The sequence below is a fragment of the Phalangium opilio genome, unplaced genomic scaffold (genome assembly GCF_054372755.1).
Source record: "Phalangium opilio isolate 3A_F unplaced genomic scaffold, DU_Popi_V2 ptg000528l_1, whole genome shotgun sequence".
NCBI classification, from domain to species: Eukaryota; Metazoa; Arthropoda; class Arachnida; order Opiliones; family Phalangiidae; genus Phalangium; species Phalangium opilio.
The window spans coordinates 210,588-236,835 of record NW_028324242.1 but is presented as its reverse complement, the minus strand read 5'-3'; the positions used below and the strand labels follow the sequence as shown (position 1 = coordinate 236,835).

Here is a 26,248-nt window from a genome sequence, read left to right as displayed (position 1 = left end):
TTTTAAAGCGCTGTTAGAACAATTGCGTGGGAGGTTTTTCCCGCAATCTCTATGAGAGAATCTCCCTCTACATATATACTTTCGAATGTTTTTCGACCATTTCAAGCACCAATGTCGGCAATAATTACCATTTGTTATTTATTTATTTTTTCTTCTTGACAATTCGTCATGGTTATCTGTGGAGAATAGTAATTTGAAATATTGCAGTTTATTATATATTAAATAAGAAATAGGTATGCTGCAATAATCATTCAATACTACACTATATTTATCAACTAATACCAAAAGTGTATAAATATAAAAACAATGTGTATATACTTTTGCTAATAAGAAAATGACATATATTTTACTATCTACTTCAAAAAGCGTAAATTTAACCTTTTTGACCATTGGTCAGTTACTAGAATGTTGAAAATTACATTGGTTTTTCATAGATAAGGGTGTAAAAATATAGTATCTGTAAAAAAAGGTCATTTTTCATCCCGTTGTTGAATGTTTTCGAGGTTTTATTGCCTTTTAATGTTTCACATTTTATTTACTAAGAAAAGAAATTTTATTTTCTTAATACCAGTTTTAAGGACCTTGACCGGACATAAATCAAACGTAAAATGTCTAGACTTTCATCCCTACGGAGATTTTCTAGCTTCGGGCTCTTTCGACACCATGATAAAGGTGTGTGTTACAAATTAATCGAATTAGATTTAATTATTAATTAATCAACCTTCATTGATCGAAGGAAATATAAATCAATTATTTTTGTTGATAAATAATGTTTTTCCTACAGCTATGGGATGTCAGACGAAAAGGATGTGTATACACATACAAGGTTAGTTAAAGAAAAACACTGTTTTTAATCTGGCACCCTAATGAAAGTGTTAGACGTGTAATATAATAGTCATTAGAATTCAAGGTGATTTGGGATAAAATTTATGTATCCTTTTTGGAGGCGGGTTAATTTCGGTGATATCATAAGTTATAAGAATAAGATCTCTTCCGTAAGTTTGTCACTTGCGTCGTTCTCGCTCGTAATAGCTCTCGTCATACGACTCATACCGTTCTATCTCTAAGCTCAGTGTCATCCCCCCTGCTGGGTGGTTACAGTATCCTCACTTACAAGATCAGGGGAGGGATACACAGCCTACACCCCCCCCCTCTCTACCGCGCCACTAGTCTATAGGAAGTGTCATACTTATAGAAGACATCTTATAAACTTATGATGATACCAACCAGCAGACTTGAGATAAACCGCACTGACGAGTAATTAACTTAGAGACAGTCATTATTAGGTCATAAAATGGCTCAAATTAATATTTTTATCATGACCCAAATTACTGTTCTTTTTTATTATTATTATTCCCTTTCTCTTGTTTAATTTTAATATAATTTGTACTTATTAAAATATACTTTTATTTTTATTTTTTAGGGCCATAATAAATCTGTCAATAGTGTGATATTTAGTCCTGATGGACGATGGATTGCCTCAGGTGGTGAGGATGGGACTGTTAAGGTGCGTTTAAGTACTTGTACTTTGATATTTTTTATATCTCGCGAAATTATAATTTTGCAATTTTAATACAGATCGATCATATTTGCCACAGTTTTTAAAAATTAATTGTGATTTATAACTTAATTACTTTAATTTTAAATTAGTTATGGGACCTGCCGGCGGGTAAAATGCTTGCGGAGTTCCAGGGACACAATGGTCCCATCACGGATGTTCAATACCATCCTAATGAGTTCCTACTAGCGAGTAGTAGCAGTGATAAGTAAGTAAAAAACCAGTTTTATATTTTGATTTACGGGAAGGTCTTTTTCTTAAATTTACTCTCAGAATTATGGTAATTAAATTTTCGTAATTATTTTAATGATTAATTAAGAAAGAAATATATACATATACAGGGTGTTTGTGAAAAGTCCATCAATAATGAAAGGGCGTATTTATTGGGCCATTTTGAGTCGAAAATGTTCTATGACATTTTGCCGTCCGAGCCACCGTTTTCGAGTTATGATTTGAATATTTTAGGGATGACCCCTTCATTAAATTAGCGCTGTCTTTCAATTTCTTAATTAAATTTAAGGGGTCATCCGTAAATTACTCCAATCATAACTTGAAAACAGTGGCCCGAACGGAAAAATGTCATAGAACATTTTCGACTCAAAATGGCCCAATAAATACGCCCTTTCATTATTGATGGACCTTTCACAAACACCCTGTATAGCCTTGCTTGATTCTAACACTCATCTCCAGGGTTTTGTAATTAATTTCCCCGAATATTATCAGGGACAATTTAAACTTAACGCGAATTCATTAATTTCCGAGTAAATAATTAATTACCTTGAAAAGTTAAGCTGCTGTTTTATTTGAAAAAATTATAGGTGAAATTCGCGAATATTTTTTTAAAATTTAATTTCTCTGTATAAAATTATGGTTACACCCGTTTTGCGCAACTCCTGGCGTACGCCTGGAACTCCTTTTAAGCGTTTATTGAAAGTGAAACCACGTTTTTTTATTCACATGATTAGCGTTGACAAAAATGTCATCGCGCATTGCATTTGGCTACGGTTCATTTTTTTTTCCGCGGAAACCTTAAACCTTCTGATTCTAAATTTTCTAACCTTGAAATGCCCAGATTAATAAATCATCTTAGCAGGTAGAGTAGGCTGCGTACAATGTGACAGAACAAGTGGGCATTTTTTTTTCCTTCCAAAAACCTGGCCCGCTTCCAGAACATTTTAACTTTAATAATCTTTGATCGTAAATTATGTTATTTTTGATGTAGTTGTATTAAACTCTGTTTTTCTTATGCACTTGTGTAACAGTAATATTAGACGTATCGGAATTTCGAAAGGGATTATGTTACTATTTAAGTCTGCATTCTCTTCGTTGCGCCATGGTCAAGTTTGAGGTTTCGCGTGTACAGTTTACATTTGTGTTTTGACAATATAAATCCATACATAGTTTCAATTAATCGGTCGCCTTCTGGTTTTTAATTAGTCGGACTCGGACCAGAAGTAGGATAAGGGACTAGAAGTAAAGAGCTCTAGCATTGGTAGTAGATACATCCTGCAGGCACTAGTGAACAAATTTGAGATGATTTTATGCCACCGCTTCCATCTCTGCGGCTACACAAGAGAGAGAGAAAAAAATTGGTCGAGTTCCAAAAACATTTCCTACCCCCTTTCCCTCAACCTAAAGCGGCCAAGCACGGTCTCGGCTCCTTGAATCTAGTTCGGCCGTCTACCGCCACGAGCCTCTCACGTTTTGGAGAGGGAAAATTCTGAAACCGCTACCAGAGGGCCAACCGTTGGTGCCTTATCAAAAATATTCATTCACTTTCGCTAACCAAGTGAAGAATTTGCTTAGCTCAGTACTTCTAGTCCCTTATCCTACTTCTGGTCGGACTTATTTCATTTGGACTCGGGTTTTTTTAAGTCAGTTTAAAATTTCTTGAAGGAAAGAAACGTATGTTTATTTGAATTTGATAGTTTTGACCTTGATTTATTAAAAACCTTGAGAAGTTGCGAAAATAGTGGACTTTTCCTGTATTGTAAAATAATATTCCATTCTTAAGAAACCTATTTCGAAAATAAAAAGCGAAGTTTAAGGAAGATATTTTAGGAAATATTATGATGGAGACGTACATTGCGTTTTTAAAACACTTTTCTTCGTATTAATTTTCCTTCTATTTCGTTTTCTACTATAGGTGTGTCAAATTTTGGGATTTGGAAAGCTTTAACTTAGTTTCATCTAATGATAACGAATTAGGTGTAAGGTAAGAGTTATTCCACGAAATTAAATGCTATTATTTTAGTAGGTATCATTGCCGTTATTTTTAATTAAATCTGTCTTCTTCAAGATGTATCCATTTCAACCCGGAAGGTGATTGCTTGTTCGCGGGCGCTCAAGACACACTCAAAGTATACGGTTGGGAACCAGCCAGGACGCACGACTCTCTAGTCATGGGATGGGGGAAAGTAGCCGACATGGTTACCTCCCAACAACAACAATTGGTTAGTTAGTTTGTTTAATCAATTAATTAATTTGTTTCAGTACTTCGTTAGATTTAAATATTTTAAATCCAAATGTTTTCGTAGATTGCCGGTGCCTTCTCTCTTACGAATGTTTCGGTGTACATAGTGGATCTAAAAAGGGTTCAACCGTTCTGGTCACCACCAAATAAATCGAGACAACAACAACAACATCATTCGTCTCAGGCTTATATCAATTCCACGTCTTCCACGGCTAATACCTTCTCTACGGGGTAAGATTAATTAAACTCGCCGCAATGCAATTTGCCAAATTTATTTACATTGTGTGTGTATTTTTGTTCTTGTTGTTGTTGTAAAAAAAGGACCCATATGAGAAGGAGTTTCTCCCGGGGTCATCCATCTACTGATAGGTAAGGATGACTCTCCATGTTCAGCTAACAATAATATTACACCACGCCCTTTTTCTTAATTAGCCTTATTCCTGATCAGCGCCACCTACCCATAGCGGCGACTTTGAGAACTACTGTAAGCGGCAAGCCAATCAGATGTCGCTAAAATCTGGTGACGTCACTGACTGGCACTCTCGGGTCTTACCAAAAATGACGTCACCAGATTTTAGCGACATCTGGTTGGCTTGCCGCTTACAGTAGTTCTCAAAGTCGCCGCTATGGGTAGATGGCGCTGATCAGGAATAAGGCTAATTAAATTAATTTATAAATGTTTTTTTTATAATTTTAGTGTGGAAATGAAAATTATGGAAGATACGGATTTCTCAGCACCGGAAGTTGATCCTGGTGATGACAAAGACTCATTCGCTGATATCAAACAAGAAGATGATTATAATGAAATCTTCCATCCTAGACAAGAATGTAAGTAAACTCGCGACACTACTTGTCTTGTTATTTCGTAGTTTTGGCTTTGGGCTACTACCACTACCACTACCACCTACACTGCAACATTATTTATAATTAGCGTAGCTTATTCCTGATCAGCGCCACCTACCCATAGCGGCGACTTTGAGAACTACTGTAAGCGGCAAGCCAACCACTCCAGATGTCGCTAAAATGTGGTGACGTCACTGACTAACACTCTCGGGGGGGGGGGTCTTACCAAAAATGACGTCACCAGATTTTAGCGACATCTGATTGGCTTGCCGCTTACAGTAGTTCTCAAAGTCACCGCTATGGGTAGATGGCGCTGATCAGGAATAAGCTACGCTAATTACAAAGTAGAAAAGAGTGGCCTATAACAGTGCAACCCGTTTTTGTTATAGTTACAATGTTTCACTTATCATATATTCACCTTAGTAGACAAAGCCAATAATTTGTGGTTGTTTTTTACGTTTCAATCATGTTTATCACATTGTTTTATGTTTATGTTACTCCAGTGTGCCGCACACCTCCTAAGGATGACCCTTTCCCGGCCCCACTTGAGGGTACGCACCTTTTGTTTTCCCGTGTTATTTTATTTTACGCCAAAAACAATATTAATTTAATTCACTTAGCTATTTAATTAATGCATTCGCAATTAATTAATTAATTAATGAAGTTAATCAGTTCAGTTTTCAAGACCGAATTCTAAATCTAAACATGGCGTCTGTTCTTTTGTTTTAGATTCCAAATCTTTAAAATGTAGTAAAGACTCTAATCCAGTTAAAATAATCCGACCCGAACGGTCAACGATAACGAAATCAGGGAGTACCTATGACGTCACGAAAATGGCGGCGGTGGTCTCAACGGGTTTACCACCGGGTATACAACAATCTCTGAATAATCTACAGCAACAGAGGACAAATTTTCAGTCGCAATCGCATATTAATACGGTTTATACGAAGAACAACAACAATAATAGTTCCTCTGATCTCAGCAGTCGAACTGTAACCGTTAATCCTACCGTGCTGCTCACGAATGCCGTTAAACCCATGGAGAAAAAAAACCATAGCTCTCTTAGACAGTCAACGGTAATTATTATTGGCGCAAATACCCCACGAACCAAATTAGCCTTATTCCTGATCAGCGCCATGTACCCATAGCGGTGACTTTGAGAACTACTGTAAGCGGCAAGCCAATCAGATGTCGCTAAAATCTGGTGACGTCATTTTTGGTAAGACCCCCCCGAGAGTGCCAGTCAGTGACGTCACCAGATTTTAGCGACATCTGATTGGCTTGCCGCTTACAGTAGTTCTCAAAGTCGCCGCTATGGGTAGGTGGCGCTGATCAGGAATAAGACTGCTAATTGAACCGATTATTATTATCGTTAACGCAGTTGGAGTCCACCACATCAACCATGACATCTTCCTCAACATCGGCAATTTCGATAGTCCGTCCAGTCATCTCCGAACAGCAACCTCAAATGATGCAGAGGTTACAGTTACAGCAACAGCAGCAACAGCAACAATTAGCCGCCGCCATGCAACAGAATCATCACCAGTCATTGCAAATGCAAAATCAGCAAACGATTATGCAACAAAGCCAACAAACGATGCAAATTCAACAGAATCAGCATCTCAGTCAAATGCATTCTATGCAGCAACAGCAATCCATTCATCACGTACAACAACAGACGATACAGCAGCAGCAACAGCAACAGGCGCTCGTTTTCCCCGAGCAACAAAACAGGTTGAACGCGAATTATTCCGATTTTATACCTCAACAACGAGATCAACCCGTTGGCTTGGAAATGGACGAATTTTTACCGGTAACTACTTTTATTATAAATAAATACCTAATAATTAGCGGTCTTATTCCTGATCAGCGCCACCTACCCATAGCGGCGACTTTGAGAACTACTGTAAGCGGCAAGCCAATCAGATGTCGCTAAAATCTGGTGACGTCATTTTTGGTAAGACCCGAGAGTGCCAGTCAGTGACGTCACCAGATTTTAGCGACACCTGATTGGCTTGCCGCTTACAGTAGTTCTCAAAGTCACCGCTATGGGTAGGTGGCGCTGATCAGGAATAAGACCGCTAATTGCAGTTGATTAAGAAATTAACGAGCGAGTTTTGTATTTCTATGCCAAAACAGAGACACCTTCAAGAAAACTTGAGGATAGGTGGTTCCCCTCACGTTCAAGTGTCCGAGGCGGAAGCCATTTGTACCATGTCTCAGGGACACCAACAAATGGCGGCGGTTTTGGCGCATAGGAGGAAGAATTTACAAATAATTTTGGCGCAATGGACGACGAAAGATAGCAAGACTGCTTTAGAAACCGCCATTCAAATGAATAATTCGAGTCTGATTGTTGACATACTCAATGTGATAACTCTTAGGCCGTAAGTATAAATATTTATTTATATACTTTTGTTTGTGTATCTTTGTACTATTTTTTATGTTAGTACTAATTATTATTATTATTATTATTATTATATTTTTTATTTAGGGCTCTGTGGAGTTTGGACTTTTGCCAATTATTACTTCCAACAATATACGAACTTCTTCAGAGCAAATACGAAGCGTAAGTCCATTTTATTTAATTATTATTGATATTATTATAAGTTTCATTCGCGTCTCCGCGTACCGTCCTCCTGGTCAATCTTTTAGTTGCCCACAGTGCCCACAGATGGCGCTGTTAAATGAATATAGTTTACGCGAAACGCTCATAGATGGCGGTACATCTATTTAGTTTCGATTTTGAGGTATGAGGTATCTCGTGAAAGATCAGGCAACCAGGGTGAGAAATAAGGCGGTGGCACTGGGCAAATGACCAGTTTAAAAATTGCTTTGACCAGTTTATTTATTAAATGCCTGGGGGTCCAGTGGTCACCGTGACCACTTTTTAAATTCCCCTTCTTTAGTAAAAAATAATTCCCAGAAGTGGGTTATAGAAATTAATGCTTATAAAACAAATAAACAGTATAATAAAACCATCCCTAGAGCCATTTCAGTGCAGCTCTGACAGTATATAGAAATATTAAGTGGTCATTGACCAGTTTTTTAATTAAAACCCTTGGGCTCTACTGGTCAAATGACCAGTTTAAAAATTTTCCTTATTTCTCACCCTGCAGGCAACGTTAATATAGTTCTTTTAAATTACTGCCTGCAGATGGCGCGGTATACCAATTTTAATATCGATTTTATATCTCTAAATATTTCTACGAAGCGTTCATAGGTGGCGCTATTATGTCTACGTAGTTTCGACTTATTTACCATACCAATATAGGCTAATGGCACCCCGTGTTATTTCCCCATAGAGCTTAATACAGTCGAAGGCAGAGGGCTGCCATTACCCTATAGTATTTAATATAGACTAATGGCACCCCATGTTATTTCCCCATTGAACTTAATACAGTCGAAGGCAGAGGGCTGCCATTACCCTATATTATTTAATATAGACTAATGGCACCCCATGTTATTTCCCCATAGAGTTTAATACAGTCGAAGGCAGAGGGCTGCCATTACCCTATATTATTTGAGAAATAAAAGCCAACTTTGTTTAAAAACAAGAACCTCCTTCCACGATTAAAGCTATTTAATATAGACTAATGGCAACCCATGTTATTTCCCCATAGAACTCAATACAGTAGAAGGCAGAGGGCTGCCATTACCCTATATTATTTAATATAGACTAATGGCACCCCATGTTATTTCCCCATAGAGTTTAATACAGTCGAAGGCAGAGGGCTGCCATTACCCTATACTGGTTCGTCCATACATTGGGAACCCGTAACATAAACAAAATTGTTTCCCCAATTTCATAAAATGGCCCTAAAATATCATATAGGCCTAAATATTTCAAAGGTCACGGGGGTCAATATAGATAAACTTCCCGTCATCGGAACAATTAAAACTTTAACACAACGTTTTAAAAATTAAGAAACGCGATTTAAAGCAGGGGGGTGGCCAAGTTATCTGATTAACATCTAATAAATGAGGGGTAATAGTGGGAAAACATTTATTATACTCTGTTTACGGGTGGCTCCAATGAAGTTATGACGGCGGTGGCGGCCCTCGCGTTTTCACGCTTCTCTCGTTCTTGTGTATTTTGATCTCCCGTGCCCCCCCCCTATGAAGTGTCGCCCCATTTCAATAGATAATCATTGATCCGGAAAGTTTGCTATTCAGCCCTTGAACCTCCCAGGCTACTGTAACTTTACTGATAAACCTTTTTGGGCTCCCTCCTCTCTCTCCTCCGCTACCAGAAGCCCCAGCATGCATTGCCTCGCTCCCCGTCCATCAGATGTTTGTTTTGTCACTTTTTTTCTTTTTTACATTTCACCCCGCGCTTTTATCCTGGCGAAAACGATAACCCAAACACGTTACACCTACAACTTACCGATGCTGCTGCTACGTGTCTAGCCCAACTAGGTACTACTTTCTTTCAATGCTTTGCCCTTAATATTTTGATCTAATAGATGATACCCCCGTGAAAGAGCAAAGCAAATATTAAACCCCACCACTGCTTCTTGAACCCCTTAGAGTAATGTTTATTTTATGTTATGTTTAACAAAGTGTATGAATGCGCAGTTATTATTACATGTGCAGTTTTTCACACGTGATTTTACATTTTTTTTCTTTCGTAGGCCTAATAGTTAATTTTTTAAATATCATATTTTATACTTAAAAATTATCTTCGAACCTATAATACATCGTTAAATGCGATACAAGTACAATTAATGGTACCACTCCGCGGTGCTATGCCCGAACTGCGCGCGCTTTACCGAGAAGGCTGAAAATTTGCAGGGACGTTATTCTTAAGTAGTAGACAGGCACTAAGAAATAATTTTCCAATCCGCCGCCATCTTGAAAAATGGCGGCCAGAATTGTAACACGAAAGTTTTGTTTATGGAATAGAGCTATTTCAATTCGGGGGGAAAGGAGAGCTTTTGAGGCGGGGTTTCGCCAGTCCCCGCCTAGGCGGCATATTGCAGGGCTCCCATCTGGTCTCTAAAATACCTAAAAGTCTCTACTTTTTGGGTAGGTCTCTAAACCACCCTAAAATCGCCATTTGGTCTCTAAACCACCCTATTTTCAAAAATTCCCGTTTTTAATATTCCATCTAAACATTTTTGCAACAGTAAAACTATTCTCACTCCGATCCACAGGGAATTATTAAACGCTATAACCTTTACAAATGACCTTGGCAATATCTCGCCAATTTGAACTATGTGTTTCCGGTTTTTCTCATTGGCTGGTGGAACTGTGTTTAGAAAGTAAATTCGTCTTGGCTCGGAGAGGTTTATTTTGGTTTCCCAACTTTTTTTTGTGATACTTCCGTACAAATAAAGATCTAATTTTGATTTTGAATTGGTCTCTATTTGGTTCCTATTTCCAAGAATTTGGTCCTTATTTTACCCTATTTTTACCGTGAAAGGTCTCTTTTTTCGCTATTATTTTAAGAAATTTCTGTGGGAGCCCTGATATTGTGCGGGAAATTTAGCATAGAGTTCTTCAGCGGCCCGCACGGAGGGAGGGTGAAAACCGGCTCCGTTTATTGGCAGGCCCAACTGTGACGTTTCCCCCCTTCAATTGATATAGCTCTATAACGTCCGCGCGTTTCTTATGTCATATAGATAGGCCTGGGGGGGGGTCGATTCACCGCCATCTTTTAAAATGGCGGCGCGAAAAGTAATAATAAGAATGTCTCTACGTTCTGATGGACAACACGTCCCTTCACTGGTAATATTATATACATTAGAAACCCCTCTTAAACCTGTCAACTCAAGTCAGGTTTTTATTTTCACGTCAAAATTTTAGCTACACTCGGCGCTAGCTAAAATTTGAGAATTTTCATATTTATACATTTAAAAAAACTCTATTATTATTACCGTAATTTTTTTGGCGCGAAAGTCCCGACACGTCTCTTGTCGTTGTATACCCCCTTTTCCCCCCCCCCGGGCCCAGAAATAACGTACTTCTTATTTCAAACACTGGACATCATTTCATTATTATAGAGATGTTAAGGCTGCCTGAAATATATATTTTTTGCAATCTGCCAGAAACGCGTTGCGTCTACATAATGGGGGTCCGTTCCGTATCTATTGAGAAAAAGTCCATATTTAGGGGGTGCCCCCATGCCTCCCCCCCCCCTCCTATAGCCGTTAAAACGAATTCCAACCCCTTGTAGGGGGGAGTAAGGCACCTTTAGAATAACCTCCGACATATTGTTATTCATCTAGACGACTTTTGTGCTTGGCGTCTTTATAGATATTTTTTGGGTGGCTTGGGGACCCTGCGTGGCGCGGGATGGGCATGGGACCCTTATAAGGGTGCCCCTTTTGATGTAGATATCATAAATCTTACGGGTTCTGTATTTTTCAATGGATATAGTGTGATTTTCAGTCTCGCTCTTCTAAGCAAGGATACTAGAATGCGAGCTGTTATTTTTTCGCCTTATTTAAGATTTTATTTCACGATAATGCCTTGCGCTTATATACAGTGTTATTTTTATTTTGTATTGAAAATGTATTGAAAATATTACATGCCTCCATTTTCCCACTCCGACGAATTCGATATGGTTTTGTTATAGACTGTTTCGTTAATTCAAAAAGGTAAGTAAATAGCACCACGCATGGGCGGGGTTAGGTTACGCCTTCTTGGGTTATATGTCCCTCGAGTTAAGAAGCGCGCACCGCTACAGGCGGAATATGGAATAGTCTATGTGGGGTAGTTTTTTTTTTCTGAAAAATGCAGGGTTCATACAAACCTGGAAAACGGGGAAAACCTGGTGGAAAAATCAGGGAAATAAATAGTTGACAAAATCCCGAGGGGAAATTTAGAATTTTTAATAAAATTCAGGGAAATTTGCGTCAAACAGGAGCCGAGTAATTAAGCAAAACGTGAACAAACAACCCCCTCCATAGGAATAGCATTACACCCAACTTTAGGGGCTCATAACTCTGGTTCTACTAGAGATAAGGGGATGCCCTTTGAGTATGTTATAGTCCAATTTGTCCCCCATCCAACCATACTAAAAACTTAGGGCTACGACAAACAGGTGCCGAGTAATTAAGGAAAATGTTCGTCAACTTATGGTATCGTCTCACTTATTGTTATTATGTTACTTATGATTTTTAACACTGAACTTTGAAGGTCTATAACTCTTTTTCTATTATAGATACGGGAATGCCTTTTGAGTATGTTATAGTCCAATTTGTCCCCCATCCAACCATACTAAATCATTTGGGCTACGACAAACAGGGGCCGAGTAATTAAGCAAAACGTAAACAAACAACCCCCTCCATAGGAATAGCATTACAATAAACTTAGTAGGCTCGTAACTCTGGTTCTACTAGAGATACGGGGATGTCCTTTGGATATGTTATAGTACTCTTTGCCCCCCATCCAACCATACTAAAAACTTAGGGCTACGACAAACAGGGGCCGAGTAATTAAGCAAAACGTGAACAAACAACCCCCTCCATAGGAATAGCATTACAATAAACTTAGGAGGCTCGTAACTCTGGTTCTACTAGAGATACGGGGATGTCCTTTGAGTATGTTATAGTCCAATTTGCCCCCCCCCCTTCCTTCGTTAACGTTTGCTCCATAGGATACTCCATATAGGGGAAAAACCTGGAAAATTCAGGGAAGTATGTGGGGAAAAGCCTGGAAATCTCGGGGAAATTTGTTTTCCAAAAGTTGTATGAACCCTGAAAATTACTATTGAATGGTTACAGGTAGCGAGGGTTTTCCTCTTTTAAAGGATTATCGTTATAAATGTCAGTTTAGACGTAGGGCTATAATCCCTTGCAATGGATTAGAAGTACCTATAAACGACTTATTTTTAGTATTCAGAAAAAAAATAAAAAAAAAACCGAAAGTGTGAAGAAGAAGAAAACTTACCTCTCTTTGTTATTTACGAAATATTATCGTAAACTTTAATTGTACTGGTAATTTAGGATGTGGTCTTTGGAAAGAAATTTTAAGAGAAAATCGTGGATGTTAGGTCTTTCCCAGAAGCTATTGCTTGTTACGCTTCGCTTGAGAGAATGTTCTGACCAAAAACTGCAGTCTGGACGGGTACTGACTGATTTATGATCGCTATCGGTCCTATAATTATCTTAACGTTTGCCGAAGACCTTGATCGTTTACCCACGACCACGAAAAAGATTTCTTTCTTTTTTAGGCCTTTTCACTCTTGTTATATCGACCAAAATATTATTACATTTTCTTTAGCGACTTTTGAGAAAATGCTGAATTTTGTATCGATGTTTTGTGTAACAGCAAGAAGTGATATCTAGTTTATTAGGGAGAAGGTATAAGATTCCTAAGTATTCGCGCGCGCCATAGACCTGCAGTCCCCCTTTCAAAATACAAGGGGGGGACGTAAAAGGAGGCCCGGGCTATTTCTCTTACACTCTCCTCAGTCGCGAAATGTGACTATAATTTTCCTCATTCGCGTCGTCGCACTGACGTGAGTTTTCAAGAACCAATGAGATGCTGGCTGGTTGTGATTTAGAGGCGGCGGGGATTAACTTCGTCCGGACAGGCTACGTTTGTTTGGACTGGAGATAAAGAGCTGGAAATGTGCAGGCGAATTTATACCTTCTCCCTAATAAACTAGATATCGCTTCTTGGTGTGACATTATTGGTTAGGGTTTCCAAAAGTCAGGGAAAACGTGGTAAAGTAGGGGAATTTCAAAATGGGCCGTAATAGTCGGAGAAAAGTCAGGGAATTTTTAACAATTTGATTAAAGTTGTTAAATATTTCTACTAACCTTAATTCAAAAGATTTGACAAAATAATATTCGTAGTTTAGGAAAGATATTAATAAATATTGAAAGATTGTAGGTATATTTTAAAAAAATATCATATCGAACTTATAACCGTTATTTAGATAAGTGTTTCAGTCCGCGGGCACTCATTGTAATTCCACAATCTCTCTCTAAACACCGGTTTATGCATTTAAAATAAAAATAACTTGTAATTCTAGTACAAAACGTTTTTCGAGAATTTCAAGTTGAAAGTAGGTATTCGGGGGGCCAAATCGTTTACGCGCGTTTAAGCGGGTACCCATTTTAGCCAAATTATGCGTCTCGCGCTTGCTTGGTGCCTTATGGGTCCTCTTCTTCTTGAATTCAAGTGGGGTGTGGCATTTGGGTAGGCTATATATTCACCGTTTCTGTTTTCAAAAAACCCCTAATTATGGAATTGTAAAAATAAAATGTTCACCCCAAAATGCTTCGAGGAACCGCACCTTAGTGTTTGATGCTTTTTTTTCTTTTAAACTATAACGATTGCTGTTTAGCTGCACCCTCTGAACTGGTGACCTTATAGTTTTGAAGAAAAAGAAACAATGAAATAAGTTTTCTTTTTTGAAATAGCCCTGTTATTTCGGAAATTGGGATGAATTGTTCAATAAATTGGACCAATTGTCTTTGATATATATCTTTTTTGCAGTCGTAATAGTATATAATCTTTATTTTTTTGAAGATTTGTTGTTTATTGTTGTCTATGTTGTTTGTATGAAACAAACATTTTATATAAAATTTTATATTAGACAAAGGTTAAACGGGCTATAGCGAGGGGCTATTCACTGTCAGGCAAAGATTGGGCGTTATCGCTTTAGTACAGTCAAAGGTACAGCCCCGTACACCGATTACACTGAGTTACCAGCCCCTTTTCCTTGCCCCCCTCCCCGCAAAGTTCGAAATAACAATGTTCAGGAAATGTCAGGGAAATAAATTGTTCACTTTTAAAAATTCAGGGAAATTTCTTAGAACCAAACCATTAGTGCAGTTACTAGGTAGCCTTGCACCTGGAAATCTCGGGAAAATCTCTTTTCCAAAAACCCTTTATGAACCCTGATTAAGCGCTTATCTTTAATAGACTACTGGATCAAGTTTCACACCTATGGGGAAATTTAATATTTATTCTTAATTTTTCTTTCCCTCTTAACAGGTACATGGCTGCGGGCTGTAACTCGCTAAAAGTTATCTTGAAGAATTTCGCTTCCATGATAAAGTCAAATATATCAGCTCCACCTGGAGTCGGCGTTGATATCACCAGAGAAGAAAGGTAAGACTACGTTTTTCTTTAGCATTTTTAAGTCTATTATCCGCTCAGGTACGGACCCCCTCCTCCTTTCACCCCCCCCCTTGACTGTTTTTATTAATATTCGCATCGACACTCCGTTAAAATTTCTTGAGAACCTTTTTGCCTCCCATAAACTCGCTCGGGATGTTTTATTATTGATCATATCGATGCTTAAAACGGAAGGAAACTTCTTCTTCTTCTTCTTCTTCTTCTATATACCATATCAATTATTTTTTTACGGGGGCTATTTCTCGACAATTAAGATAATTAGCCCGAGTTGACGTTCTTTTAAAACTTGTTTGGGAAAAGCCACCCCCCCCCCTCCCCATTTTCCCAAACGTTTCTTTCTTTTTGAATATTTATTTTTCAGGCTTACTTTTCGGGATTATAAATATTTGCGAGTCATTTTAATTTCTTAAATTGTTGAGGGGATAATGGCTCTAGAACAGGGTTGCCACGGGTCAGGGAAAACCTGGAATAGTCAGGGAATTTAAAAATGGGCCACAAAGGTCGGGGAAGTGTCGGGGAATTATAAAAATTTCAGAAAAGTCAGGGAATTTTATTTTAGTGGGTAAAATTTCTGGGGATAAGTCTTTATTGAAAGAGTAATGAAAGTTTCTCCTCATCCTCTCTTCTTAACACAAAAAACTCTAGAGCAATCCTTGAAAATGCTGTCTAGAATTGTTTTTACGAAGTAAATGCCTTCAAAAAATCTCTTAGGCTGTTATTTATAGTTAAAATATTTCTTAATCATTTTGGTGCAACAAATACATTGGAAAACTTAATTTAGATCGAGTTTATTTAATTATAAGCACTAAAAACGTGCTGTAAACATTTACACTCTTGGCCTAAAGGGTCAGGGGAAAAATCTCAGAAAAAGGTCAGGGAAAACATGGAAAAGTCGGGGAATTTGGTTCTGAAAATTCCGTGGCAACCCTGTTAAAACAGTCAAGTTGTCTATAGCATTATTAAATATATATATAGAAGATGAAAAAAAGTAAATAATAAGTCGAAACAGGTGAGTGACTATTGACTCCCCTTAAGTACGATAAAAACGTTGCAAACAGCTGGAACACGCGTGGGAAATGTATAAAGAAATTATACCCTTAATAAAAATAAACCTAACGGTATAACTTTATCAAAGCGAATCGAATCGAATCATTTCGAACTATATCCGCGTTTTTGTTATAGCCAAAAAAAAAAAAGAAATTTAATTGCCGGTGTCCGTTTACGTATTCTGCCATATCGCAGGTGACGGCAGCTAGTTTGCGTCAAAGAGTATGGCACCGATGAAAGACAATAGTTTCTTGCGTGATCGTAAACGATTTTACTCGATAGAATTTTAACTTTATATATATTGTAAGGTGTAACGGACACTATCCATATATTGGATTCAAAAAACAAAGCTTTCGCCAGGGGTTTTTAGAGGAAGTTTAGAATCACGAAACGAAACACAAACTTCCATGCTTGAACGAGAACGGGTAAAAAATCATAGTAGGGATTATATCTATATATCTATCTGTATGTATAAAAACGCGATCTTGAAATTGAATTAGTCGAAAACATTAAAGCGAGAATATTTTTAACGCTTCGCTTGTTTATTATAGTTGTGTAACGGAAATACGCCATTTAATACGCGTAATCGTTTATCCATTAAGGAAATTTGAAGCGTGAACGACGGTGATATTATACCCAGAAAAAAAAGTATTGGATAGAAGTTGAGAACGCGTAATTTATTAGATAACTTCAATCTTTGATTATGAAGCGTTAATCTAAGACGTTAAGCTTTCGGTCAAACTGAAACTCATCGCGTCAGCTAGACCTATGCTTTCCAAATTTTGGTCCTTATATTTTTATCGTGAAATGAAATGTCCATTTTTGTCCCTAAAAATTTAGGCAAATTTATAATTTTAAGTGAAATTCAGGGAAATGCGTTAAGTTTCAACAACAACAAAAAACATGCTCCCGTTGTTAGTTATTCCTCCAAAAAATGAGTTGTATGAACCCTGTAGCCTGTAATGTAATTACCATAAAAGAATGGAATTGGTCGAATCCGTTTTGCCCATGCGCATCCCTCGTTTACAAAATGTTAAAACAATGATTAGGCCATCTTCAATTTCATTCGGACAACATATTTATGTTTCCGTTAGTGGCGGCGCGTTACGCTTGAGATACTTACAACCGAAAGGTAAAAAGAGGAACACGAGCCGACAACGCGGGTTACGTGGCCCTTTTAGAGCTTAATATAATAAACATAGTCATCTACATAATTAGGAGTGAATCTCCATTTGTAAGAGAGCGGAACTTCGGTAGCGGCCCGAGGAGCTACGAACCAGACGGCTGGATCCGAACTCGAACCCTACATGTCAAACGTAAACACTTAGGTGTACTAAAAGTATATCTATGTACTTTTGGGTGTTCCTACCCTCTCGGTTCTAGTCTATCCACAATACGACATATTTAAATGGATTTCAATTCAACGATGGGTCGCTTAACTGGTAGTTCTTTTAACCCTCGGGCTGGTTAATCATACTGTTAAACCAAGCGAGAAAAAGTGTACGGGAAGATGCATGCTTGCTCGCTATCTGATACCCAAATAATAACTACCTCCCTCTAATAACTAATTGTATAATAAATATAGAAGAATACCGCTTATTAGGGGTGAAAACAATTGCTACTAAACACGCGGTTAAACATATCGGGGCCACGGATGAAGTCCACTTATTGTTATTTGCATATGGGTACAATGAACGGTGAATTTCGTTTACTAATAATTGAAAGGTTCGTATAATATGAAGTAGTTTAATTTGAACTTATGAAAATAGTAATAGACAACCGTTACTTCTAGAAATGAGCTTCTGTCTGTGACAGAGAAGCAATCTGTCCGTTGTCTGTTGTCTTATTTAGTTATTTTAATTTAATTTATTTCTAAGAAGCTCCCTTGGGCAAATTTAGTGATCATTTGATTTGTCGTACTGGTACAATTAGCAGTATAACTCAACTGATAGTAAAAATACCAAAGATGTGTTTTTTTTTTTCTTAGCACGTTTTTGTGAGTTGTCAAAAATTCCGTCATATCTGTTTCAAAACAATTATAGCGGCTTAGCCCATGGGGATCTCGTAACCCGAACATCCGCTAGACCTTTTTTCTTGTACTTAAAGGCCGACTTCCAGCAGCGAAAAGAGTTCTAGCGAACTGAAAACCGACCATCGAGACTAACAATGGACTGAGCGACCGTGCTGATTTTCGAATCCCCGCTGGGGGGTAAAAGATGGAAGGGTTCTAGCTAACTGAAAGCCGTGCTATGTGGTTCTAGCGAACTGAAGATACACAATAGAGAATTTCCTTCAGGGGAAAGCAAAAATTCGAGAGGATATAATTTGTAAAGGATTTCTATTGTTCATCTTCAGTTCGCTAGAACCAACCACATTGCACGGCTTTCAGTTAGCGAGAACCCTTCCAACTTTTACCCCAGCGGGGCTTCGAAAATCGGCACGGTCGCTTCATTGTTTGTCTCGATGCTCGGTTTTCAGTTCGCTAGAACCCTTTTCGCTGCTGGAAGTCGGCCTTTAAGTCTTCTTAGTCTCGGCGATCCCCTTCTCGAGATCACCAGCATCGGCAATCAGTACCGCAATCACGTTTTGTTTCTAAATCAGATATTTTTTTTTCTTATGGGTAGGTAGTCAATATTTTTAATGTCGTATTTTTCGGGGGTAAAAAAGAAAAATGTTTCACGAATGCCAGAGACGTATTTTGGTAGCTTAAGGGCCCAAACATTTTTTTTTTGAACGCGCGCGCGCGTCTCTTGGTACCTTATATTTAAAAGAAAAAAACTTTGGCCCAAAACGTAGGGCCGGGACCTGGAATTTGTGGTTCAACTGGCTATCTACGTTGCCCTGCCTCGAGACCTTTCTAGTTTCGAAGAACCAGCAACGCGGGTTTAAGCTTTTAGCTTTAGCGGGCGAAGGGGAAGAAACACAAATTTATTGATAGATATCGGAAATAACCGAAGAATATTTTGATTAATCATCCCCGTACTTGTTAGTACCCTACAATTAACCCAAAGCTCCCCCTACCGTCGACTATTATAGATCGGTTTTTCACTTTTTTTTTCGGTATTTTCACTTCGCCGCCCAAACTAGCACTTACAAACGGTATGTATATGGGGCTTACCAAAAAAAGCTTAGCCAAAAAACCAAGGTCAAGTTTCAAACCGTCCCCAAGTGGCTAGCCCCATAGTGGTTGTTTTTAATAATGGTTCTATAGTTTTTAAACATCGGCTAGACTAAATAGATATTTTTATAGGGCCGTAAAAGTACCCAGGGTTGCCGCACGGATCAGGGAAAACCTGGAAAAGTCAGGGAATTTGATTTTAGTTGGTAAAATTTCTGGAGATAAGTCTTTATTGAAAGAGTAATGAAAGTTTCTCCTCACCCTCTTTTAACACAGAACACTCTAGAGCAATCCTTAAAAATGTCTAGAATTGTTTTTATGAAGTAAATGGTCTCTAAAAACCTCTCAGACTATTATTTATGGTTAAAATGTTTCATAATCATTTTGGTGCAACAAATACATTGGAAAACTTAATGTAGAGAGTTTATTTAATTATAAGCACTTAAAACGTACTGTAAACATTTACACTTTCGGCCTAAAAAGGTCAGGGAAAACCTGGAAAAGTCAGGGAATTTGGTTCTGAAAATTCCGTGGCAACCCTGGTACCCGTCTACATGGCGTTTGTACACAATTCTCACAATGTTTTTCTTGATTGTTTAATTATTTCAGGTACAATAAATGTATGAGTTGTTATAATCAACTGCTGTCCATAAGAGCTTTTCTATTGAAACGTCAGACCATGCAAGGTAAACTTGGTCAAAGTTTCCGAGAGCTCCATATTTTGATGCAAGCGTTTGAATGACCTTTATTGAAGCGACCTTTAAAAAGGTTTGCCACTAATAGACTCGTCCTCTTTCCTGGTGTTGTTCGACAATTACCCGTCTCCAATCACTAATACTAACCAAAAATAAATAAATAAAATAATTCAGTGCCTAAAATTCAAAGTTAAAGAAGGTGATAAAACAAAATATTAGACTACGATCTGAGCCTATAACAAAATTAATAAACGTGTTTCAAATGCGGCCGTCCATCTGGTGTTTTTTCATATTGAATTGGGACCAAGCTAAATGACTGTAATTGGTGACTTCGCGGTGTTTAACTAGGGCCTTATGATAGGCAATTTTGCCAAACAAAATCCTATAGCTTTCTTCTATTACAACATCGTTAAAATTCTCTCTTTAAGTGTGTAATTAAAATTGAGATTAGCCCGTGAATTTAATGGTTAATTAAACAAAGATGGATCTGTTCAAAACATCTCGCCAAAAGTAATAATTCCAAATTGTATAAGCAATAATGACGCGATTTCCAAATTTCTCTAGTCTGTTTTTACGAATCCATTCCCCAAGTTGGGTCCCTCGTAATCGTACTTTATAGGAAATGGACCCAATTTAGGGCGCGAGTTACGACTATTTCGTAAAAATAGTGATCTGGTAATGGAACAATGATAACTTTAATCGTGTAATTTCGCGAGGAATTATGGGCTTAGGTTAATGACGTATTATGTCGTGATACATTTTAGCCGACGACTTTGTCCGCCTACGTTTTAAACCATTAAATTCAAAAATACGAAATAATTAATTTGAAGTAATTTCTCTAATTATTTTTAATCTGATTTCAAAATTATAATAAAAATTGAGGCTCGTAATGCACGCTTGTTTACGTGCCAATAGAATGTTTTATTTTGTAATTAATTTATTGTTTAGTGTCTGATTTTTTTTTTTTTTTACCTCCTTTTAATTTCTTTTACGATTAAAATAATTTCCCCCCAAATATTGTTTTTAATCGCCATATTTTAAATTAATGCCATTTTTTTAAAATAAATATTAATTTTCGCGAACCGTTTCGTGCAATAATAAATATAACACCAAGTTCAAAAAAAACTACGTGTGAAGTCATACTTAAAAAAACAAAATGTAATACGCTTTATACCTACGTAACCCCTTCCCAAAATCATCATGTCATAATAACTCGATCTCGCTAGAAATCTAACCCAAACAAACAAATGAATAAATAAAAACAATTGTAAATATTGTAGTTTCTTGCTCACGAATTACGTAAGGATAAAAATATTTTTAAGGTACATGATATTAATAGCGTGCTGCTGATCACTCTACTGCCAACCTAAATTTAATTAACCCTCGTTGGAGTTATCACTAATTGTGATATCAAATGATGTAAAGAAACTTTCGTTTTATAAAATATAAAATTAACTAAATATAGGCCTAAGTCGATCGAGTGTGACCAAATTTTCTCTCGAGTATTAATTAAAATATGAACTAACAAAAAAAATATCGTGGTCAATTATGTTTAGAGAGAGAATGAAAATTAAAATTAATCAGTATGAAATACCTTTTTAATTTATTAACTAATATCAACGTTTGGTTATTTAAAATAAAACAAATTCCCAACGTTAACATTTTGTCTGTTTTTATTATTATTATTTTCAATTTGTCAAATATCAATGCGCGTCCGAAATTATACGAATTGTCGCGCCAACTGTCGGTTTTTTTTAAAAAAAATACCAAAATTAAGAAATGAACATTGATTCTTTCATTAATAAATTAAAATTTGAAGAAAAATGATTTGAAAAGTTTATTTATTTATTTTATTATTAATAGGGTTCAGTTTTTAATATAAATTTAGCTCTTTGTTCCAGGACAATTTTACGCCGTCTCGTGTTTTAATCGCTACGTCTATTTTTGGCCTATTTTTTATGATGAGTCACTAGTCGCGTTTGGGCCGCGGTATAGTCGAGTTCGTTTCTAATAAGCTCGAACGTAATTTCTGAAAGTTACAACGTCGCCTGGAACGAAAGGAATCAACGCATTTTGGAGGACTAAACGGTGTTTAAATTGGTAAGTTAATTTTTATTATTATTAAGATCTTTTGGATTTAATGTCGGAACATTCGTGGCTAGAATTGCGATGTAGTTTCAGTATGTAGCTGTCAACAGCACCGGTACATAATCACAAAAAATCTTGGAAAATCTTTTAGTATCAGTTGATATTTGAATATTACTTGATATAAACCCTTTAAATGATAGTTATCACGAGTGATAACTCACAAAAAAAGGTTAAATAATTGTCCCCAATCCCTTAATCCTTCAATTTACGAGATAAATGTATAAGATTTTCTCTAGAATTTAACCTTTGTGCAAAAATCTAAAATCCTTTTGCAAAGTCACGGGTTTTTGAGCTATCTGAATTTCCCCTGTCCAATACCTTAGACTTAAAAGCATTATCTTAAACCCTGAGCTCAAATTCCTTTAACTGAAAGAACCTGGCTTTAGCTTTAACTGAACGACGTCTCAATCCGGTAGCGTTGACAACTTCTGTAATGCCAACTAAAATGTATGACCTTCTATATCCGAGCGCTATTATTACGCTTCAATTGAAAAGGCTATGGTGATACGCTCCTTTTATACGCTACTTTACCTTTCCCCTCCTGTCAGAAGTGCACCGTAAACCCCCAAAGATACGGGGACCCCAGGACCCAAAAACCTGAGCGACCTAGCTTCCCTGAAAGTTTTTCTTACACTCGTATATAAATGGACACGAATTGAATAGATATTCATAATAAACCTATCCTTTAAAGTCAGATTTGATATTTTCACGGTCTAGCACAAATAATGAGCTGACGGATTAGTATGGCTTGGTATACATCTTTAGCGCCTTGGCTTTAGCGAACTAAGGCGCTCAAAAACTAGTTCGATATTTTGCTTGATCTCTTGAGCCAAAGGTAAAATAATTTTTTAACACCGTTAGTCAGGAGCTCGTAATTGGATAGCGTAACCCTTGATACTTCGCCCGTTACGTTGCGTATTAGGGGTATCATTTCCCCTACGTTAGAGTAAAGCTTAGAGACTGAGTGACCACGAGGTTTAGGGGGAGGGCGTGCGTTCAAAAGGTCACGGACGACTACGCAACCTTTTCAAAGTATGAAAAGAGAAATTCGAAACGGAAATAGGTGCGACAAAATGGTGCCGGGTCACGCAAGCGCACTAAGATTCGCGTACTCTATAACTAAACTACTCGAATAACCGTCGAAAATAGAATTTCTCCCCCCCCCCATAGACACTTTATTCCATAACCGATTACGTATCCCGAAAGAAACCCTTGAAGGAAGGCTCTTTCAACTATTCCTCTCTCCATATATTTTCAAGTTGAACGTTTGCAGACATGTTAGTAGGTAGACTCGATGGGTTTTTACGAGATGACAGATCCTGGGAGTTCTTAAGATTTCCCGGCCGACGACTACGACAAAATGAGCAATAATTGCCGCGCGATTCTACAGAAATCACAAGAAGTCCTCGTCTTTTATTCGAACTGTCATCCAGGGAAATTCGAATGTCGTTTCAAGCGCTCTTCTCTCGACCCCATATTTGAAGTGTTCTCCCCGGTTCACCCTCTATATCATCAAAGAGAATACGTGGGGAAAAGCGCAAGTACCTCCTAGCTCTCTTCAACCCAAATAAAGTATAACGTTAGATCAAACAGACGCTACTCCTTTTCCTTCTTCTCTACGCCGTATCCAAGAGATCCCGATCTATTTTCGCCTAATGGCTCGCGCTGTATTGTAGAACTATCTCTCCCCCCCCCTTCAGACCAATTTTGAGTATTTGACGCGATGCGTGTAAAAGCGGGATCATATTTGAATTGTTATAGCGCTAAATATGAAACAGATACGATCCTTGTTTCAGTTACCTTCTTTTATGTTTTTTTTTTATCCAATTTGTTGACAAGTACCTAATATGGACGTTTAGTTCCGCTTTACGCTTGACAGCGTCGTCAACCAAGCCTATCCTTCGAACGCCCACGGTATCGTAGACTTTTTCGCGAATGCCCCTGTCGAACATTGTCCCGTAATTACCAGTCCCTAATTAACTTAACATTGGACAGTAAAAAATACGCAACCCTAGATTTTCATACAAAAAGTCCATGTTGACAGATACGTTCGTAAATAAGCTAGAGCATGCGACATAGAATATTAATAAATGGATCCTAATCAGCTAGTTAACAATTTAAAATTTTTATGGTACTGAGAAAGGAGCAGCTACGGGGACGTGACGTCAATAATGGTAGCCTAAATTGTATGGCCCGAGTTGACGACTTCCAATATGGTCGCCAAAACCGAGGTAAGGGATAGGAGGGTGTGACGTCACGAGGAAGTTCGTAGTAGCATCGGATCCCCTCGAGCTATGGTCCTCACTGTCCAAGTCCTGTCATCACTATAGTTTTAACGGGACCTTTCGGATTTATTGTAACTCCGGGAGTTTTAAAATGCAGTGTTAGTCCGGGGTCACGAGAGGTGGAGGAGTTAGGATGACGTTTATGGGAGGGTTGAACCGTAGGGCCCCGAAGGTCCCGCTCCCATCGTGCACCAGCACGTGCCGACCTGCAGGCGGCTCAATAAAAAAATTGGGCATGATTTCCCAGACTATATATACACGCAGCTTTTTACTATATCATTATTAACCCGGGGTGCTGTCTATACTATAGCTCTTTTCGTATATATTTTTGGGTGCCAAATTTTTATAACCGACGAAGTTGAGGTCACGAAGAAAGAAGCCGAAACCTTAGCTCCACGTGCGTTTTATAACTTGGTTAGTTTTCTTCGAAGAGTTTATTTGTTTTCAACTTCCAGAACAATGTTGGTGCTCTGTAAAGATTTAATACGTAACGGAAACAAAGCCCAAATGTTTTTAGAGAAAATTTGACGGCTTCCATATTTGGGTTGTTTAAGCTGAAGTGTGCCAGGATGTTAAAGTAAAACTCAAGATTATTATATTCAATTAGAAGCATGTGTACTGAAGTAAAACGCTAGAGTCGAGACCCTCTCTCTCTCCTCCATTCTATTAATGATTTATAAAAATCATTATAATTCAAATCATGGTCGAAATTCTTGGAATTTCTATAGGTCCCGCGCGTTTCCCATGTCCACGTGTTTTATTTATAAAAATCTGGACTGTCTTGTTCAGAGTTAAAATTGGCACCGTGCTGGTACAATTCCGCGTCTAATTAGGAAATAGTCCCTGTAAAGTTTGGGGACACACTGGCACGCGTAGTGCACCCACGGTGCGTCATTCTTTGCAGAATAGCGCCGGGCGCGCGAGCGAGAGAAATCTTTTCAATTGATTTTCCATCCACCCCCAATGATGTAACCCTGCAAATTTTACAATGGGCCGGGTTTGAATCAAACTTTTTTTAGTTCGAATGTAGAAATAAGGATTTTGCAATACCCATAACGTTTCTGACTGAACGTCGTTGGTTTATTTGTTAACTAGGGGGTTTTTACGGCGTAGCGCCCCTGTTTCCCCAGCATGACGGTTGGCGACGTTGCCTTAGTATTAAACTGGGCCACGTGTCTTAAGAATTTAATTGCGCCCTTTTTCAAATTTTGTCTTGCCTTCAACTACCACGAGTCCACGACCCAAACGGAGACGAATTTTTGGGGGGATTGGACTTGGGTAGGAACATTGGCGTAACGAAGGCTTTGAGGCAACGAGAGTTGACCTTTGGAGCTAATCCGTCTGTAATGATGGCTTATTTGGAACTTTCCCGTCAACCTCGCGTAACGATTTTGAATTTTGACAAAAGCACATGGGCAGCGTTCGGGAAAGGCATCACCTGTTGGCCGTGACTTTCAATTTTTTTGACGGATTTATCCGAAGTATGTAAACAAATTTGGAAGTGCTCACCCAACCACGTAAAAGTTATCCAAGCAGAGGGAGTGATGCTACCTGTTTTCAGTCCGTTCTTTTACCTTATCCGAAACTACTCGCGTGTCACCTAACGTATTCGTCAGGTTAAGCCCCGGGCTTGAGCGTGAAGTGAAACTCGGTAGTAATAAACTTGCTTCCATCTTGTTCGGGTTTTTAATAAGATACGAACGAAGAAAAGCCCAATTCGTCTTGTGTCACGTGGCCAGGTTCCCCATCCCGCGTGCCCTCATTTTGTGTCAAAATTTTACAATGCTCGATCTGGAGAGCATTCTACCGGAAGTTATTAAGACGGATTTTCATCCCAGAAAGATGTTGATTCAATAAGATTCGACTGAACGTCAAAAGATGTGTTGATCAAAATTTTTGAGGGGTATTTTGGCATATCCAAATTTTCCAGACTTTTTATGGTATTTTGGGAATAAATAAAGCGAAGAAATACGCACCGGGAAA

The 26,248-nt window shown here is 38.0% G+C and overlaps 1 protein-coding gene across 1 annotated transcript in view; it reads left to right on the top strand.

Annotated features, from left to right (window-relative positions):
• kat80 (katanin p80) overlaps positions 1-21,659 on the top strand; it is a 44,395-nt gene extending 22,736 nt beyond the window's left edge. The window contains exons 4-19 of the mRNA XM_089861945.1: positions 572-672; positions 785-826; positions 1,424-1,507; positions 1,651-1,766; positions 3,705-3,773; positions 3,858-4,011; positions 4,096-4,262; positions 4,341-4,400; positions 4,729-4,859; positions 5,378-5,425; positions 5,604-5,950; positions 6,256-6,687; positions 7,014-7,261; positions 7,369-7,443; positions 14,829-14,945; positions 19,747-21,659. Of these exons, the coding sequence (XP_089718071.1) occupies positions 572-672; positions 785-826; positions 1,424-1,507; positions 1,651-1,766; positions 3,705-3,773; positions 3,858-4,011; positions 4,096-4,262; positions 4,341-4,400; positions 4,729-4,859; positions 5,378-5,425; positions 5,604-5,950; positions 6,256-6,687; positions 7,014-7,261; positions 7,369-7,443; positions 14,829-14,945; positions 19,747-19,879 (2,324 nt within the window). The 3' untranslated portion in view covers positions 19,880-21,659. The remainder of the gene's footprint in view (positions 1-571; positions 673-784; positions 827-1,423; positions 1,508-1,650; positions 1,767-3,704; positions 3,774-3,857; positions 4,012-4,095; positions 4,263-4,340; positions 4,401-4,728; positions 4,860-5,377; positions 5,426-5,603; positions 5,951-6,255; positions 6,688-7,013; positions 7,262-7,368; positions 7,444-14,828; positions 14,946-19,746) is intronic.
• Positions 21,660-26,248: the final 4,589 nt, after the last annotated feature.